This window comes from Engystomops pustulosus, chromosome 7 (assembly GCF_040894005.1).
Source record: "Engystomops pustulosus chromosome 7, aEngPut4.maternal, whole genome shotgun sequence".
NCBI lineage: Eukaryota > Metazoa > Chordata > Amphibia > Anura > Leptodactylidae > Engystomops > Engystomops pustulosus.
In genome coordinates, this window is record NC_092417.1 from 81,481,638 (window position 1) to 81,501,327 (window position 19,690).

At 41.7% G+C, this 19,690-nt stretch overlaps 1 protein-coding gene across 1 annotated transcript in view; it reads right to left on the minus strand.

Annotated features, from left to right (window-relative positions):
- Positions 1-19,122, minus strand: part of SLC7A5 (solute carrier family 7 member 5) — a 34,924-nt gene extending 15,802 nt beyond the window's left edge. Inside the window, exons 1-6 of the mRNA XM_072117094.1 lie at positions 18,070-19,122; positions 8,095-8,220; positions 2,002-2,107; positions 1,840-1,884; positions 764-887; positions 274-377 (exon numbers count right to left, since the gene is read on the minus strand). Coding sequence (XP_071973195.1) covers positions 274-377; positions 764-887; positions 1,840-1,884; positions 2,002-2,107; positions 8,095-8,220; positions 18,070-18,592 — 1,028 coding nt within the window. The 5' untranslated portion in view covers positions 18,593-19,122. The remainder of the gene's footprint in view (positions 1-273; positions 378-763; positions 888-1,839; positions 1,885-2,001; positions 2,108-8,094; positions 8,221-18,069) is intronic.
- Between the last annotated feature and the right edge of the window lie 568 nt (positions 19,123-19,690).

A 19,690-nucleotide genomic window follows, 5' to 3' on the forward strand; every position in this document is an offset into this window, starting at 1 on the left:
GTCAAGCGTTCCTATTGTACTCCGCAGCAGTGTTTGCTAGCGCTATCAGTGTAACACTGCGTCGGAGATATTGATAGGAGCTTCTTACTTTAGTAAGCAGCTCCTAGTGCTTTGTTATGGGTGACAGCTCCTCTTTAAGGTTCTTCTGATATTAAAGCTACAGTAATAAGTTCATTTCACTATTTTGCTTTCACATAGCATAAATATATTTGTTAGTCATAAAAACACATTTAACTTTGATCAATTTTATGATTTGCATCAAAACCATTGTACCTGGAAGACGTAAACAGAGAGCCATTCACAGAGCCGAAGCAAGACAATCCTACAAATACAGGAATAATCCAAGCCATAACTCCTAAGTGGTAGTTTCCAAAATCCTAGAGAAATACAAAGAGTGATTGTTACAATATAAAAGCTGGTTTTAGCACAAGTTCTTGATATTCAGGTAACGGTAATTCTTGCATATGTTCCTGGGAATGTTAGGTGGTAACACAACTCCCACACAAATCATCACATAGTTTTCCTTGATATTTGAATGGTAACTCTGCTCAGTTATGTAACAATGCTGGAGTAGAGCTCACATCACTATATAAAGAGAGAAAATTTAGATAGAAAACCCTGTGGAAGTATTTTGCATTTCAGACAGATGTCCAAGAAACAGATGTTTTTAAAATGTACCTAAAGAAAAGTTGGGTGTATCTGACTTTTGATGGCATTAAGTATGCACTCAGTGTAACAGGTTTCCATAATCACAGTTACATACCACAGCCACAGCCTCTGAGGTCAACATCTGCTCCGGGGTAAGAGTTGTGAAGTATGCAAGGTTGGTGAGGACGTAAACCAAGGTGACAATGGGCAGAGAAATGATAATAGCACGAGGTAGGTTCCTGAAAAAAATATAGATATATGAATATTGTTACAGCTAGGAATAGGAGATAGGACTGTGTAGGTAGAGTTCCTTGATTAGCTAGGCTTTTGACTAAAGGGGTTGGCCACTCTTTAACATAAATTGCCTATGTGTCTTTACTGCCTTAATTGTTTCATAATCCCTAATGCTTCCCTTATTGCTGTGTGCAGACTCTCTGTGCACCCTGCATAGACATGTAAACAAAGGACCCATACTGATAAATAGGAGGGACCTTTAGCAGGAGATGATGACTCATCCTGCTGCTCCCATCTCTCTGTGTTTGTCAGTGAGACGGACTGAAAGAAAAAAAACACACTGGAGGCTGCCATTACGTACGGACTGAAGGACTGAGAAACAGGAAGTTTTGTAGTTGTGCCAAGTCCAGCATATGGATAACAGGGGAAGGCTGACAGGAGGCTCTCACATGAGGCAAAGGGACAGGTACATATACATGCAGAGACCTGTCTAATGGAAGAGATTTATTGAAAAGTGGCCACCCCGTTAAAAAATACACAAGTTTGTGTCATTTCAATATTATTTGATTGTACGGTCCACTCCATAAAAAGGGATAATCAATTTGCTTGTTGGATATTTCAATTGCACACATTTATTAAGCAATCTTCGCCAGGATTGTAGTGTAGATTGCACATAAATATATGTGCAAACTGGTTGCACATGTATTTATGAGGGGTCTGTGCTAGAATTGTGTCGCGGCTGCACTATGCACATCGCAACACAATACAGTGCACAGAAAGGTGCGTTCCGGTGCATATTCGCACCGACTACCACATTTATGAAGTCAGACAGAAATTGCTCCAGTCATCATGAATGTGGCACGCGCTGCATATCAGTGAGGCAAACTGCACTTGCAATTGTACTTTCAATTGTATCTGTACAGACCCTGTACCATGGGGGTGAGAGCTGTCACTTACTTGTAAGGTTCTATCATTTCTTCTGTGACAAAATTCAAGTAATTCCTGCAGTGAGAATAAAAGAAAACTGTCAGCAGTGAATTCATCAGTTATGCAACTAGTAATTTGAGTAGTTAGGTAGAGCTCATCACTGCTATAGGTTATGGGTGGCAGTCTACCTACCATCCTCCATATGCAAAAAGTCCACTATATAATGCCAGGACCCATTTGCCAACATCTTGACTGGTGTTTTCAAAGGCGTGTTCTGGGCTGAGATTGCTAACATCTCCTGTTAGAGAAACAGAAATAAATCTAATGAAAAACAAATATATATATATAACAGTATATAATAATATATAGAGAGAAATGTTTTTTTTTTTATCTCTATAACACCATTACCATAAAATATGCTTTTATTTGGTTGTAAATTGAATATTGTATTTTTGACTCAACAAGATGGTTCACTAATTTATGAGAATGCCTGACTATTATCAGCCATGAAACTTCTGTCCGGGGACGCTCCTACGCACAACATTATCTGTCCTTGGAAGGATGGATATGCTATCTAAGCATAGAAATTGAAATTAAAAAAATACATGCATTCCCACTGAGTTCCTTGCAACACTTTTAAAATGTAAGTCAAATACTCCTATTCTCCATGCAGTAATTGTTCTTCGATATGAAGAGGGCAACAGGCTCCCTGTAACAAAGTGAGACTGCGGTGCTTACCCGTATGTAAAACACATGATGGTCTGGGACATGGCATACATCCAGCATCAGCTGCCGCCTCAAAGTCCAGGGTGTAGAGCTAAAGCAGCTGACCGGCCGTGGGGCTAACTATGTGCAGTGTCTGATCCTAATCCTGTCCATGACCTGTCACATGTACCCCATGACCCTTAAGGCAAAATACCAACTAAAATATGAGGTCAGGGTCACACAGGACTCAAACAGGGAAAGATTAGGTGGGAAAGTATATACACATAATGTCCCACATGCTTACACCTAGTGATACACAAACATACCAACTCATTCAAAGGATGCCTACACTAAGGCTATATTCACACGAACGTATGGGGGACGTATATACGGCCGCCGTATATACGGCCGATATACGTCCCCCATACACTTCTATGGGTGCACGGCACCCTACGGGAGCGGTACGGTGCCGCACACGTGCGGCACCGTACCGTTCCGTACCCGGGAAAAAGATAGGACATGTCCTATCTTTTCCCGTAATACGGCGCCGTGCGCAATAGGTTGCTATGGAGAGGGGCGGGGGTGAGCTGCGCTCACCTCCTCCTCCTCTCCCTGTACACTGCCGTTGCCCGGTACGGTACGGGCGGGCAACGGCAGTGTGAATATAGCCTAACACCTTTCAGTGTGATACTAAGTATCGAGATCATGAATGAAACGCACGCACACATTGTAATCATTTCATCTCTGCATATATGTTGGTGACAGGGAGGATCAAGACCTGGCCAAGCGTTACATTTGGGGTAGATAAGACATTCTCCTTTAATATCAGAGTTTACCAGATGTGTCTAGCACATAGGATAGAACTGTGGGTGCAGTTATCACATAACCAGATGGTACTTTACATAATGGGTCCCTCATCCTTCTTAGCGTTTTTTATTCTGCTCTGTAAAATTCTGAGGAGTGTAGAGATGTCTTCTGGTTTTATATATTTTCCCTTTAACTTAAGATTTAGTGGTGCTGACATTGTAATAAAGACGCCATCTATGAGAGGAGGAAGGAAGCCTGAGGGTACAAGCTGTGTAAAGAGGATGGAAACCTGGGGGTGCTGGCTGTGTGAGAAAGTGTGTGTGTGTGGGGGGGTGGGGGGGGGGGTGTAGGTGGATGCCAGCTATATAAGAAAAGGGGTACAAGCGGATGCTGACTGTAAAGTGCAAGGAGGCCTGGATGTGCTGGCTGTGTGAGGAAGCGGGGTACAAGAGGATGTTGACTGTGGGAAGAGGAAGATTTGGAGGTGCTGGCTGTGTGTGGAAGAGGGCGAAAGGGGAGTGCTGCACTTCCTTTAGTATACAGGCAGTCCCCGGGTTACATACAAGATAGGGACTGTAGGTTTGTTCTTAAGTTGAATTTGTATGTAAGTCGGAACTATATACTTTATCATTGTAACCCCAGCCAAATTTTTTTTGGTCTCTGTGACAATTGGATTTTAAAAATGTTAGATTGTCATTAGAACCAGGATAAACACTAAAGCTTCATTGCAGACACCTGTGATAACTGTTATAGCTGATTATTGTTGCCTAAAGCTAAAGTACAGTAAATTGGCAACATCCAGAGGTCCGTTTGTAACTAGGGGTCGTATGTAAGTCAGGTGTTCTTAAGTAGGGGACCGCCTGTATATCTAATGGAATGCACTTGCTGCCTTCAATACGTGGAATGCACTACTAGGTTATTGAGTTATTGTATTGTTCCTGTGAAAGAAGTCCCTGCAACAATCCATTACAGATTGAAACAATAATAACTAGAGAAGATTTAGAGACACTCCTAACTGCCGGCTGCTGTTTGCATACAGAGGCTTGCTGTGACGCACGTCTACAGCTTCTGTTTGTAGACAGAGGCCGGTGGTGACACTGAGATTCATGCAGCAGCAGGAGTGCGGCTATAAACAACCAGAAACTAGCAGAGATGGGTGGCACCAGAGGAGAACAAGAGTGGGCACAGAGGTAAGTATAAGTTCTTTTTTATTTTAAAGCCCCCCTGCCATAAAGTAAAGAAATCATATTCCCAGACTAACCCTTTAATAAAGCCATAAAGAACATCTGTGATTATGGTTAAAGCCGTAAACAATAACCCCTTAAATAGGCAGATCCCACTTATTTAATTTATCCATTTCATACTTTTCAAGATTTGCACAACTTTCTTGTCCATTTTATGTGTAAATGTTTATTTTTATGGATTTTATGTGTATGTATCCATCCTCCCAGAATTATTTATATATGTACATAAATGTTTACACACACATTACAATACACTTTACATTACTGTTGAATTGCCAGTTTTGATTTCTTTTTACTTACCGTATATTGTGTAAATTAAGCAAACTAATATAAGGTGTGAAGTTCGATTCAACAGTCTTACGTTACACCATATTACTCATTTTGGTGCTGTAATAACTTTTAGGTTTAACTTGTCTTATAATTTAACCGCTTTTTATTATACAGCAATTTTGCAGATCCACGCACATTTTTAGTAGGAATTTCATTTGAACTTTTCTAACAGAAACAAAATTAACCTTAAAAATGCATTTACAAAAAAAAAATGTAATAACAGTAATTTCACAGCAGACTAGTTTATATCCATTCCATTCTTAGTCCCAAACTGCAAACATCCAAAATCTTCACCCTCTAAGGGGAGTCCTCTGCAGCTCTGTGACCTAGTTTTGCCTAGAGACCTAGAGTCCTACTTGCTAAGGCTTTCAGGATACATTCAAATGATGCACTTAAAACTGCATCCCAACTGTATTGTAAATGGCTGTATTCACTATTTTTGTGGGTTTTGGCGCAGTTTCTTAAAAATTATTTTTCCTTTCACTCGCTTCGACTGCCCAGGACTTTTCAGTATAAATGGCTTTAAAAAGAATCGTGATATTCTGAGGAATCTTTTCTTAGGACTTGATAAATTTCTTTGATAAATAGTACGACCACATAAGTATAACTCCATCATTATTTCATTTAAACTTAGTTCTTACAAAAACAGACATGTCAGGAGAGGAAGAGATCCCCATTTAGTCACAAAACATCACAAGCATCACTACTTCTCTTGAATAAGGTGCAGGATAAAGGGATAAAACATCATTTGTATTGTGGGTCTTTCTCGTGAGAGGACGCCAAACTTTGACTAATTAGATAAACATTCAGTCTGAGTTTAAGCAGCGGGTACAACACCAGGGCAGACAGAAGACAGGTTGCTTTAGGTACAAAGCCATGCAAAATATGTGGGATTTGGAGGTAATCCTCTTAGGGGGAGATTTTCTGATGAGGCAAGCAGCGGCCTTATCATATATTAATTCCAGCCGAGGTGTTCAACTCTTGTGATGGCTGTTGGCAGGGGAGGGAATGTGAAGTTGGAACACAGCAGGACAAATTGAGACGCGTGTTTCTAACAATCACACAATTATTTATAATTCCTGCAAAACAAATCATTGCTGAAAAAGAAATTTACAAGCTAATAACCATCAGTGAAAATCACTGAATCAATATGGTCAGTGTGAAAGAGCACTAAAGGAGATAAATTGTGTAGCACCTGACATATTCCTGTACTAAAGAATTGACAAAGACCAAAATGTAACACATTAGGGGGCATGAATCAAAATTTTTTTTGCAACTTTTTAGCCAGAAATAATGGGCCTTCCTGGATTACCATCTTTGTGGATCTTGGGAAGCATAAAGAAACAGCCTGGTCTGGGATGAGAAGGTTGACCTTGTGTTGGAAATCTTTTTAGTCATATCAATTAGTTGATTCTTATAGTCTTCTGGGGGGGTCACTTTCAAGTTTACTATAATGGATGGGGTTGGTCAGCTGTCTGTTTGCTTCCTTGATATAGTCAGATGTATTCAGTAGAACTATTGCACCCTGTCACGATACTAGTGGGACAGGAGCAGGAGTCCAGTAGTCAGGTAAGGCAGAGGAGGCTGGAGGCAGTACACAGATAACCCGCAGGAACAAGAACGTAGGTGACTAGAGTATTAATCCGTTGTATCTGAGGAGCTGAAAGTGCAGTATAGACAACTTGAAGAAGTCAACAAAGGTGATGTTCCAAGGAACTAGAAGAAGATCTCCAGCAAGGAGGTCTCCTGGGTGTACACTCTGTACTCAGTAAACTGAACACAATACTAACACAGAGCAGGAAGTGTCAGAGACACAAATATATAGGCAGACCAATCAAGGTAAACTGAGAGCGGTTCTAATCAGGAGAAACAGGTGGCAGGTTTTTCAATTAGGTTCAACACACTAGTCCAGCAGACAACTATTCAACTAGCTCAGAGTGGCTCAGCATACAAGGAGACAGAATCAAATCAAGAATCAGAAAGCAGGTTTGAATCCTGACACACCCCCTTTGTCGCCAGTTTTTATGATGATATCTGGGTTTGCTTTCAATGATCTAATAGCCCTGGGTTAGGTTATTGACTTGTTTCTTTCTTTTCCCCAAGTTTTCACTTTTTTTCTAAAGCAGTCAATGGGGCTCATTTACTAAGGTTCGTGTTGCGCACTTTTGCCAGACTTTTCACCATTTTCGGGGACAGGCATATAACAGGTGTCTGCACTAGGATTTTGGAGCACACAATCGTTTTTTGACGCGCTGCGCTGGCTTCCATACAGCACATATTGGGGGGCGTGCCGTCAGTGTGGGGTTTAACTTTCAAATTCTGTCTCAAGCCCAAGCACTTACATGCCCCACTACAAAGAAGATGATGCAGCCTATCGGGTGCACGATTTTAGTGAATCGCAGCAGAGTGCATTATCGTTGGACAATGCACTTTCGGTGAACTCCAGCGGACGGGTAAGTAAATGTGCTCCAATGTATGTATGTGTTGATCAAGGGGACGGTTTCCAACCACAGGTCTTTATGTTGGGAAAACATGCCAGAGACTCTATCAGCGCATGAACTTGCACCGATCAGATATTAAAAATGAAAGGAAAGATCTCCCAATAGCTGCACATTTCTCCAGAGAGGACCAAACTATGGAAGATTTGCAGATTACTATTTTAATGGGACATTTCAAGAAACAGAGGTAAAGGAAAGAATGGGAGTATAAATGAATCCAGAGATTCAACACCTTACAAAGTGGTCTTAATATTCATACCAGCTTCATGACCTCCTATCTCTGACCTGGAGACCACAAGCAGGTAAGAGCCAGGGCTCTTTTGTCTCGCCTCACAGGTTTTTAGTTTGTTTATTGCCACCCTGTCGTAAATAAGATGTCGCTGTATTTATCAATCTGTTGTGTTAAAGGTTTTCTATATCCTTTGATGATCACTGTTTAGTGTGTATAAAATGCTGTGAATTTTCTGTTTCGTGCATAACATCATGTCTGACGAAGAGAACTAGTATTCTCGAAAGCTCACCATCAAATATACTCAGTTAGCCTCAAAAAGGTATCGCCTCATTTCTTCACTCTATTTATGCCTATATGAAGATGACCATAACAATAAAGTTTGCAGTATTTCTTTTCAGTATCACTGTGACCTCCTGATCAGGAATAATGGGGTATTACCGCAACAAACTTCAAGAAAGAACCTGCTCACCTCTGCCCAACTGCACAAATCCCAGGATGATGATCAGACACAGAGCAAGCAGTTTTGCAGCGGCAAATGCATCTTGTACCCTTGTGGCAGCTTTAACACTGTAGCAGTTAATGGCAGTCAGCAGCACTGTAATACAGAAGGAAGAAGAAAACATCATCAGGATAAGACTATAACTGAACAAAGCAGCACATGGTAGAAAGTTCTCAGGAACAGGAAATTATTGTGTAATAATGCATTCGCTGCAATGAAGAGCTGTACTGGAAACAATGGGGCAGATTTATCAAGTGTCTGAAAGTCAGAATATTTCTAGTTGCCAATGGCAACCAATCACAGCTCATCTTTCATTTTATCAGTGCTCATGAATATTTTAAAGGGGAGCTGTGATTGGTTGCCATGGGCAACTAGAAATATTCTGACTTTCAGACACTTGATAAATCTGTCCCAATGTGTGACAGTTTTGTCAAAATATTGTATGTATTCCTGTGCTGGAAACATGTAGCCTAGGAAGGCTTGGATAACGAATTGAAGGACACCAAATCTAATGCAGAATGACTTGCCAGTAACACCTGAGGAGTCCTGTAAGTAACAGTAATAGTTACTTGCTGGATTGGCCTGTGTCACTAAACTTGAACAACCAGAAACTTTGATAATCCGTTCACAAACAAAAAAAAAATCATTGTATGACTATGAAAGCTACTCCTGGCATCCTGGCATCTGATGCCCTGAGATCCCCTTTACAGCTCCAGCTCTTTTATCCCCACTCTCTAGCCCTCCGGTTTTCTCTAGACGTCATGTCATGCTATGGGGTGATTTGTTCAATGTGATGGGGACAATGGTCGCATTGTGTTAACTGGCAGGTACAGAGCTGCACTTTGCCAGGGTTTTTTTCTGCTTGCAATTAGTAAGGGACACGTAGTGACTTCCCCAGACCAGTGCATAGAGGAAAACAGCAGGCAATACCCTTGTGTCCATAACACTACAAGCACTTACATGATGTGTACAAGGGAAACTTTTTATATAACTTTTATTTTTATCAGAAAAAGACAGTTTTATTATAAAAACACTTTAGCAATGTACACACTATTCTCCATGGAGCCAGAAAAGGTTTCCAGGTTTCCTTTAAGTGTGAGAATCCATTTATTTCCATATCAAAGACTTGTCAGGCCATAGACAATGTCATTTTAAACCCAAGTGAGTGTACAAGCAGTTTTGACTATACAAACATACAGACAATATTAAATAGCAGCCCTGGAGATATGTGTAACCATACCTTTGTGTAGTAGCAGGACTGTGAAAATTGATTATTATTCCAGGATTGTAGCTGTAACAGGGGGAGTTCCCTCCAACAGCTGTAGGAACTCCTCCTTTCTGCTGCAATATCTAACCAGAAGTCTAATACTACTCTTATGAAGAGCATCAGGGAGGAGCTGTGTTGATTTCAGTGAAGAGATCTCACACAGGAGTGCTCCAAGTCCAGCATTTTCCTCTTGCTTTCTGTTACTAACAACACACATAAAGTTCCTTTCTTTTAGAAAATCAGCAGGTTTGCCCAAATTCTGCCATGGCATAACACTCCTGAGTCATACTTGTTATTTCAAGCAGTTACTTCAAGTCAATATTGCAATCTCTCTTTAATGTGTATTGCATTCCAGCGCTAACTGGAGAATTTTGGATTTCTTAAAGGGCTTTGCCCATGAAAGAAAATTCTCTTCTTTTAAACGCCTAGTGATGTTTACACAATAAAGATCATTTTTACCCCCTTACTTTACAAGTTTACTCAGTTTTATTGCTGTTTTAGCTGCTATCAATCAGTGATGGTTAGTGTAATTCCAGATTGTGCACACGGACTCTGTAAGCAGGCATTTCATGATTCCTCTTGTTCTGTGTGCTGACAATGTGGTTAGATTATCGGGGTTTGTATACACAGGTTTATATACACTTTCATTTAGCTTCTGAACATTCACTAGTTTCTGACACATAAAAGAGATCAAACAGATCAGGGATGATGAGATCCATAAGATGCATGTTACACATGACATTCTCCGCTCTACTATCAGCCATAACATACACAGCTCTGGTATATGCCTCCCTCCCCTGGATAAAGAATTTATCTGCCTGTAGCCTAAGCTTTACTCTCCTCACATGTGCCCTTGATTAGAGAATGTGTTATTTTTTTATCATATTTTTTTTATCCTAAGTATATTTAAGAAATGTGTCTCTATGGGAATACCCTTTTAACACGCATCTTATTTTCTGCAGTGTGTTTTGATCAGAAGCTCAAGAGTCTTCAGTTGTATAAAGTACTGTATGACATATATATATATATATATATATATATATATATATATATATATATATACGTGTATATATATATATATATGTATATATATACATATATATATATATATATATATATATATATATATATATATATATATATATATATACCCTTCTCAGAGGACAGAGGTTGTTCAAGTTTAAAAAGGCAGTGATGTTTTTTTTTTCCAAAAACAGTGCCAGAGGTGTTCACAGGTTATGTATAATATTGGAGCTCAGCTCCCTCCACTTTAATTAATATAACAGTACCATACATTAACCATATATTGGTGTAAACTTTCTTTCCCTCACTATCTGCCATTAGGGGAGAGTCAGATGTATATATATGGTCTATGGTATATACATTGGATGGTCGGCCATCACAGCCAAAATCTTCAGGTTTTTAGACATTCATCTAATATGTTTGGCCCCCTGGATTCCTATCACAAGGACATCTTTATCCTACAGTCCATTCTCCCTGACTCCTGATGATTTCACCATGGACTGACAAGCTCTGGTGCCCTGTAGGTTTTATGTAAACAATCCAACCAATCCAATCCAATGTGTAATGAAAGGTTCTATAACCTTGTGTTTCAACTTCATCTGCATGTGTCTAATAAGTCACAACTTACACAGTTCATTCACTGAATCATGAAGGAACAGCAGGGAGACAGATACAATGGAAAGCAAGAAGTAATTGTAAAAGGAATACACTGAACTCTTTAGATGGGCATAAGTGAAATATTTCCTGAACATGAGATGATATAATCTGAACTTTCAACTCCCTCCCACAACAGCTTGATACCTTACCAAAAAGGCCTCAAGGGATTTGTATGAAAATGCAAGGGGACATCCCCGGAAATACACACAGCGTTCGAGAAGAAGTAAAATATGCCAGACTTTTACAGCAGGAAGAAAAGTGCTGCTGAGAAAGTTTCTCTAGTTTAAAAGGGTCATTACCCATTGAATTCCTTCTCTGTTCCTTTAAATACAAAATATCAATATGACTAGATATTTACAGGCTGTAATATCGGTTCAGAATACTTTATGACTGCCCTACCAGCAGCTTATTCCTCTTATGTAGGGTTGAGGATCTGAATCATAGAAAGAATAATACAAACTTGGCACAAACTCCCTTAAGAAGCAAGAGAATAGTAAGAAATGAGGCATGCAAATGTGGTAAATGTCACATAGAAAACTGAACACGCAGGAGCTAAGCCAGACCAAACACATATTACACTGCCAGAAAACGGTTGTAACCCTTTAATAATAGCCATGAATGGTAACTGCCCACATTTTCAGTTTAGATGGCATCTATAACCTCTGAAAATTTCCCTTTTGGGAAATCAGTATGCCTGTATTCAAAACAGGTCTCTAAGGAGGCAAAAAAAACAAGCAGAGATCTTGAAAATGGGAAGAAGTGGAATGATGAGCAACGCTCTTCTTAGAAATAGCCCTGTAGCATGCAACACTTTTTTTTCCTGCCAAAATGTAGCTCCTATGATAAGTCAATCGGGCAGATTTACTTACCCGGTCCATTCGCGATCCAGCCGACGTCCACCAGGTGGCGCTGCTGCGCTGAAGTTCCCCGAGGCCCTTAAAAGTAAGTGCAAGTCTTGCGACACTTTTTTTTTTTAAATGCGGCGGTTTTTCAGAATCCGTCGGGTTTTCGTTCGGCCATGCCCCCCCCCCCCGATTTCCGTTGCGTGCATGCCAGCATCGATGCGCCACAATCCGATCGCGTGCGCCAAAATCCCAGAGCAATTCAGGGGAAATCGGAAATATTCGGGTAACACGTCGGGAAAACGCGAATTGGGCCCTTAGTAAATGACCCCCAATGGATTCTGTCAGGTGCCATTTTTGTCAGTAGAGCAGCAGATCCAGGTTGTTTATTTATCACCTACAGAAATCACCAATTGAAATGGAGAAGCAGATACATTGGGGGGAATTCATTAATGTGTCTCAGGCTCGGACAATGCAGAGCTGGTCACCACTAGTCTTGTGCTGCACCACATTCATCATTGTGATAATGAATCTGTCACAGTAGAAGACTGTTGCGTTCTACTTTTAGACCTTATTTTAGGCACACCCTCCTTAAAGGGGTTTTTCCATGAAAGAAATTCTCAAGATAATTTTTAACCTTCATAATTTTACTTCACAATTTGATAATGGTCAGTGTAAGATTCCAGAGTGTGGGCAGTGACTCATTAAGCAGGCTCATTTACTAAGGGTCCGAATGCCACACTTTCGCCGGGTTTCGCGATTCTTTCCGTTTTGCATCGAATTGCCCCGGGTTTTTGGCGCATGTGATCGGATTGTGGTGCATCGGCTCCGGCTTGCATGCGACAGAAATCGGGGGGGGGGGGGGAAGACCGTTGGCCGTCATGCTGCTGCCGGTAGGAAGTCAGTGTCAGTGTGAGCTCCGTCCTAGACTACAGGGAGCAGAGAGACAGAAACTCCACTCCACCGCCATCACATAGAAATCCAAAATGGCGTCCCTGACCCTCAGTCAGAAGTTACAGGGTCGTGTCTAGGGGCAACTGAAATTGTGTACACCAGGACTGATGGAGACAAGTTGGAATTTTATCAGAGTAATGCTTTATTTTTGTTAATAAGGGTGAATTAGAGAACGTGTTATTTTGTTATCCTGAATACACTTTTAAAAAATGGTCTTTGTGGGAATACCCCTTTGATTTTTTGGTGACTAATTTCAATATGGCCGTACCCTTTTTCTCCAAAAACATGCCCCAAGCCCCTTTGTAGAATGAGTCGAAAAGCGGGCAAAAAATTGTTTAAAAGCCTTCATAAACGTATCGAACGGCATTGGAGACATTTTTTGGGGGGGTGAAATTCCATCATTTTCGGGCTGAGGAACAATAATGAATACCCCCATAGAGTCCTGATAATGGTTATGGTTAGTAATATGGTACTTAGTAGCCACCCCCTGCTGTTCCAAGCTGTCTGTGTTTTTATAGTCACAGGACCGGCTTGGCTGCCTCTATTACCACTGACATTTTACCCTCAGGCTCCCAGTAGAATTAGCCTTTTAGTCAAGGTTACAATAATGTACACAAACCCACTGTGTACTGAATATTGCAGCCAAGAGACACACTCAACTTGCCTGCAGGTGGTCAATCCTTCCAGTCAACTGTTTACATAGGGATCAAAACTGTGCTTTAACAGATCTGAATCTTTTGTCTCATATATATGGCGAGAGCAAGGGTGCACTTGTCCCTAAACATTGGGGTACATTTACTTAAAATAGGGCAAACTATACTATCTGCATTTTACCTGTGAAGTGTGCAGAGGACGACAGATTCAGGATTTCTGGCGCTTGTTCTTCATGAATCTGCTGCCCTCTGAAATGCCCCGGCAGAGTACACTATTCTTCATGTGACACAAATAGCTGACAGTAAACTGGAGCAAGGACTTTCGTAAATGTGCCCCACTGTATCTTGTGCATGGCCTGTATCTTGTGCATGGCCATGCGCAGGCTTAAAGGGGTGTGTCTGCTGAAGTGATTCTAGATCTGTGGGAGCCCACAATGGATTTCAGCAGTTACTAAAGTGTGTTGAAGTTTGCTGGCTAGCATGTGGATAGGGCTCTGTTTGGTTGGGATTGTAAGTTACTAGAGATTCAGCTCCCACTACTAGTGAAGTGATGACACATATTAACAGCATATTAATATAATTTACTATCCACATTATATGGGCAGGATATGGGTTGTGCTGGTCTTCCTACTGGGTCCCCAGCTAATTCAGGAGCAAAGCTTGTGCATTAGCTCCATTAATTTTAATAGTGAGGGCCTAAATGTTGGGACCACCACAACCTTGAAACTGCTGTGGGTAGCAAAGTATAGCCAAGCACTCCTTTGCAAAAGGTTTAATAGAATGTTAGTCTTTCGATTTAGCTGGGGGGTCAAAAAGATGATGATGTTGGTGGTCCAACATTCAGACTCCCACCGATCTGATCTACAGCTTATCCGCTATTCTGTGATAAGCGGATAAGTTATTTTCTTTGGAAAACTTCTTTATAAAGGTATTCTCATGAACAGTATTTATTATTACTTGCAGATTGGTGTGGGTCCAACTGCATTGCAAATATAAGCACAGTGTACAAATCTAGAAGCTGCCTATTTCATACACTCTGCAGTGGCCATGCTGCGCTAGTGAGGCTCACAACCTCTGCACGGAGTAGTTTACTTCCAGCTATGCGCTGTTAACATCAGCTGATGAAGTGCATGGGTACTGGACCCCCATCATCTCCAATGTCAGGTTTATTCTAAGGGTGCCATGACATATAAGGTGCTAGCGTTGCGTTTAGTAACACAGCGCTAGCACTCAGGGGACTCAGGCACCCTAAGAACAGGCAATTAATTGTTACTCTTAAAAAGCGTTACCCAGGTTCACAAGATCTAGTTTTATAAGTATTATCAGTGGACATCTAATCGCGAGAACCAACCACTTAGGGTGCGTTCACATGTTGCGTTTTGACCTGCGTTTTCATTGCGTTTGAAACGCATATACAACAGCTGAGGAGAGGTAATTTGCCTAATTACATAATGCATGCGTTAACAAAGCGTTAACGCATGCGTTAACATTGCGTTTACAAACGTAAACGGTAATGTGATTATGCAAATTACCTCATATCAGCTGTTGTATATGCGTTTCAAACGCAATGAAAACGCAACGTGTGAACGCGCCCTAAAGAGAACATAGGTCCCATATCCCCATCTGAATGGAGCGGAGATCCAGGCTTTCCTTGTACAACTGCTGGACAAAGCCAAATACTGTACAGTAATCTAGCTGTCTCACAGACAATGAACACAGTAGCAGTATGTTAGTCTGACCTAATCCATTTAGAAAGGGGAATAGGACCCCAAACTAATGCGTCACTTTTCTCTTAAGGACTAGATGAACCCCCCTCCACAAGGAAATTTTAGTAACGTGAAAATATATAGAAGACCTGCTGTTACATATATAGATAATACTCAATATAAACTGTAATTATGTCTGTGGCTGGCTTATGCATATTTAGGATGAGTAATCTTGTGATCAGCAAAGTAAACAGGATTTTCTAGAAGAGGCACAGAATCCTCCTCTTACACGTCTTATACCAGTTCACCTGATTACTGGACGTCCTCATCCCTAGAGTATAAAGCAGATGATCCAAAGTCTATTCGAAAGATACAGGATTTACTCCTGACCACAGCCCCCTTTTCATTTAAAGGAAGCTCCAGGACTTTTTTGTATTACTCCACTCAAACAGCCTGCCTCATCAGCCCAGTGACACACACAGCAACTACACTGAACAGGTTCATTAAGGAGTTAATCTATGCCCATACTGTATCAGAAGATAGGGCAGTGGATACATATATATGAAGCATGGATACACGCTGCTTAGGAATTCACATGTATTCTGCAATGTATTTGGAATTCCAGCTTCTGAAGCTGATGCAATGCTGGAGTGACGGACTGGAAGGAAGGGGAGGGGACTGGTGCATGGAATGAATGAGAGGTGGGGCCCCAAACACGCACCATGTGCTAGAGCGAGGAGCTGGGTGATATGATGCAAACTGTGCAGCAAAACTGGGTGGAGCCTGCACCATGTGATTCCTACATGTACAGAGGCAGGAATTTCCTATTGAATCGCCTGTTCTTGTTCTGCTCTAGCAAAATGTGTTTAAATTAAACATTCAAAAAAAGCAGTGAAACCCCATTACTCTGGCATCTTGATGATCTTACAATTTGGCCTGGAATATATAAAGATTTTTAATAGAAAGACCCAGATGCAGTCCATAGAAATACACTGAGCTCTTTGAGTCTTTGGACCACAGCAGTCAGGCTGCATTCACACGTTCAGTTTTTCAGATGCAGTTTTTAATGTCCAAACCAGGAAAGGAGTGAAAAAAAGATGCAGTGTAGCATTTCCATTATATGTTCTCACCCATCATAATCTACATCTGCTTTTGGCTTCGAAAACGAAATCGCCATGATTGGATCAAGCGGAGCAGAATCAGTTGAAATAAGCTAACATGTTAATTCGAGTTTGAAACCTGAACCTTAAGGTGTGTTCACACATTGAAAAAATTAAAGCTGAAAAATCAAATGCACATTTTTACACAATTTACAGCATTTATGCAAATGATGAATGGAGATAGAAGCACTTACTAGACAATAGTGCGGTGAGTAGCACTCTGTCCATGCTTTAGATAATGTCACAAGAAGACGTGTCATAAAGCAGATATGGTTATAAATCTTTATTAATACTCAAAAAATTTTGATTTTTTGTGTATTAATAAAGATATTTTTTGTGCTTCATGACAAATTCTTTGTGACAATTGGGGTTGAGTTTTGCACCAGATCAGTGGTGACTTTTTAGGTACTGTTCAGTCATTTCCTAAATATCATTTATTTACATACAAGGTATCACAGTGACAGTCAGATGGCTGTTGTTTTCTATCCTACTCAGGACATTGGAAGCTGGATTCTGCTAGTCTGCTATAAGGAACTAGGTGCAAGTCAGTGCTTAAAGGAAACCTACCAGTTAGAATGGTAGGGGTAAGCTGTAAGTACCAGGCACCAGCTCATGGTGAGCTGGTGCCGGTACTTACTTTCGTTAGTGTTATAAACCGCGGTATCGCGGTTTTAACACTTTTTAAACTTTAGAGCAGAAGGGGCTTCGGCGCTGCACGCGACATCTCCGCTATTTCCTATGTAGGTGCGCGCACGATCGTGCGCACGCAGCGCCGAAGCCTCCTCTGCTCTAAAGTTTAAAAAGTGTTAAAACCGCGATACCGCGGTTTATAACACTAACGAAAGTAAGTACCCTGAGCTGGTGCCCGATACTTACAGCTTACACCGACCATTCTAAATGGTAGGTTTCCTTTAAGAGTCAGATAAGGACACACTGTATCTATAGGTGGTTATACAGTCCAGTGTTACACTATATCTATAGGTGGTGCATACCACCCAGTGTTACACTAAATCTATAGGTGGTATATACCATTCAGTTTTACTCGGCATCTATAGGTGGTGTATACCGTTCTGTTTTACTCTGCATCTATAGGTGGTGTATACATGTGTTACATTGTATCTATAGGTGGTGTATACTGTCCAGTGTTACACTATATCTATAGGTGGCGGTACGCTGTAGCTATAGGTGGTGTATACTGTATAATGTGGCTCCGTATCTATGGGTGATCTTTACTGTCAAGTGTTACACTATATCTATAGTTGGTGTTACACTGTACCTATAGGTGGTGTATACTGTCTAATGTTGCTCTGTATCTATGAATGCTCTATACCGTTCAGTGTTACAATATATATCTAGGTGGTATATACAGTACAGTATTACTCTGTATCTATAGGTGGTGTATACAGTTCAGTTTTACTCTGCATCTATAGGTGGTGTATACACACCTATGGTGTTACATAATATCTATAGGTGGTGTTACTCTGTAGCTATAGGTGATGTATACCGTTCAGTGCTACACTGTATCTCTAGGTGGTGTATACGGTTCAGTGCTACACTGTATTTCTAGGCGGTGTATACATGTGTTACATTCTATCTATACGTGGTGCATACGTATGTTACATTGCATCTCTGGGAGGTATACACACTTCTGAGAGAGGTTATTACAGATCCATGTATACTTACACACACACAGGCAGGCCACCAGCTTGGCAGCGTCGTCCGGCACTGGGCAGGTGGGGAATAGCGGCTTGAGCAGATAGGTGGCGAACACCAGGGCCACGATGTACTGAGATGACGGCCGGATGATGAGCAGCTCCACCCAGAGTTTCAGGAAGGCGGGCAGCGGCCCATACACCTCCAGCACATAGGCATAGTCCCCCCCGGACTTGGAGATGGTAGTGCCCAGTTCAGCGTAGCACAGAGCGCCTACGATGGAGAAGAGGCCGCATATGGCCCATACCAAGAGCGACAAACCGGGGGAACCTGCCTCCCTCAGGACACCGGTTGGGGTAACAAAGATGCCGGAACCGATGATAGTGCCCACGATGATGGCCACGCCGTTGACGAGTGTGATGGTGCGCTTCAGCTCCACCGCCTCACCCTGAGGGGCAGCGGCTCCATTCTCCCGGAGCATCTTCTCACTAGCCTCCTCCTCCTGTGGTCCCGAGGACCCCGACTGCCGGCGCTTTAAGCTGCCCCCCGACATTTGTGTCCCTCAGCAGGTGCGCAGGTGTCTGTATGTGGGGCTGGACACTTGGTGGGTTTCCAGTAGTGGACACTCAGCAGGTGCGGGAGCCTCACTACGGAAGTACAGCTCACCTCAATACGTAAAGTTGTGTGGCAGCTGGGTTGCCTCTGTCAGACGATGGTCCTTCAGGAGGTGCTGCACTGTGTGATGCTCTGGCTTCTTGCTGCCCTTCTATGCGGTGTAATCCCCTCAGTGGGTGCTAAGAGCCCGCTTGGTGTCGGTTCCACGTGAGTGGGTGCCTTCTTTTCTGCTTCCTCCACGTGGCCCCTTGTTCATGAGCTCTTCCTGGGTGCCTGTTCCTCAGTGCCCCACGGGGAGAGGCAGCAGCAGTCTGTGTGGCTGAGTACCTGCGCTGGGTGCTGTGTGCCCTACACCCGGTGCCGCTTCTCTGACATCCTCCTCTCCCGCCGCTCCGGTTTTATCCGCGGCTTCTCACAGACGTCACGAGAAATATATATTAATGGTGATGCAACAGAGATGTGGGAGATGGAGAGAAGAGGGGGGCTCGCCCCCTGCCGGAGGATGGCGGCGCTGCACTATCACCTCTTCCATCCCTTGTATTCCATCTCTTCTTCAGGATCATCGGACAGTGTCAGAGGTCTTAACGTTTCTAGGAAGAATTATTCAATAATAGTAGAAATCACTGGCATTCAGTCAGGTTTAGTAAAGCAATGTTTTAATGAAAGATCACAAATGGATTCCAAAAAGTGAGAAGGAGGAAGGTATATACACATCATAGATTGTAAGCTCTTGTGAGCAGGGCCCTGACTCATGTTATCCTATAATGTCTTCTGTTGTTTGTATATGTACCCCATGATCTGTAAAACATTACATCATTTATTTACAGAATTTATAAATTTATTTGTAGTATTAAATACTCTGTACCTGGTTTTGGCTTTAAAAATTATTCAGAATTGTGATTTTACAAAAATATAATAATTTATATGAAGGGGTTGTCTTTGATCATTTTTATTAATAAATGTCGCAGTGGGAACGATATGCTGTTACAGTTCTGTCACCGCTGGTCTCTCTACAGGCGGTCCCCTACTTAAGAAC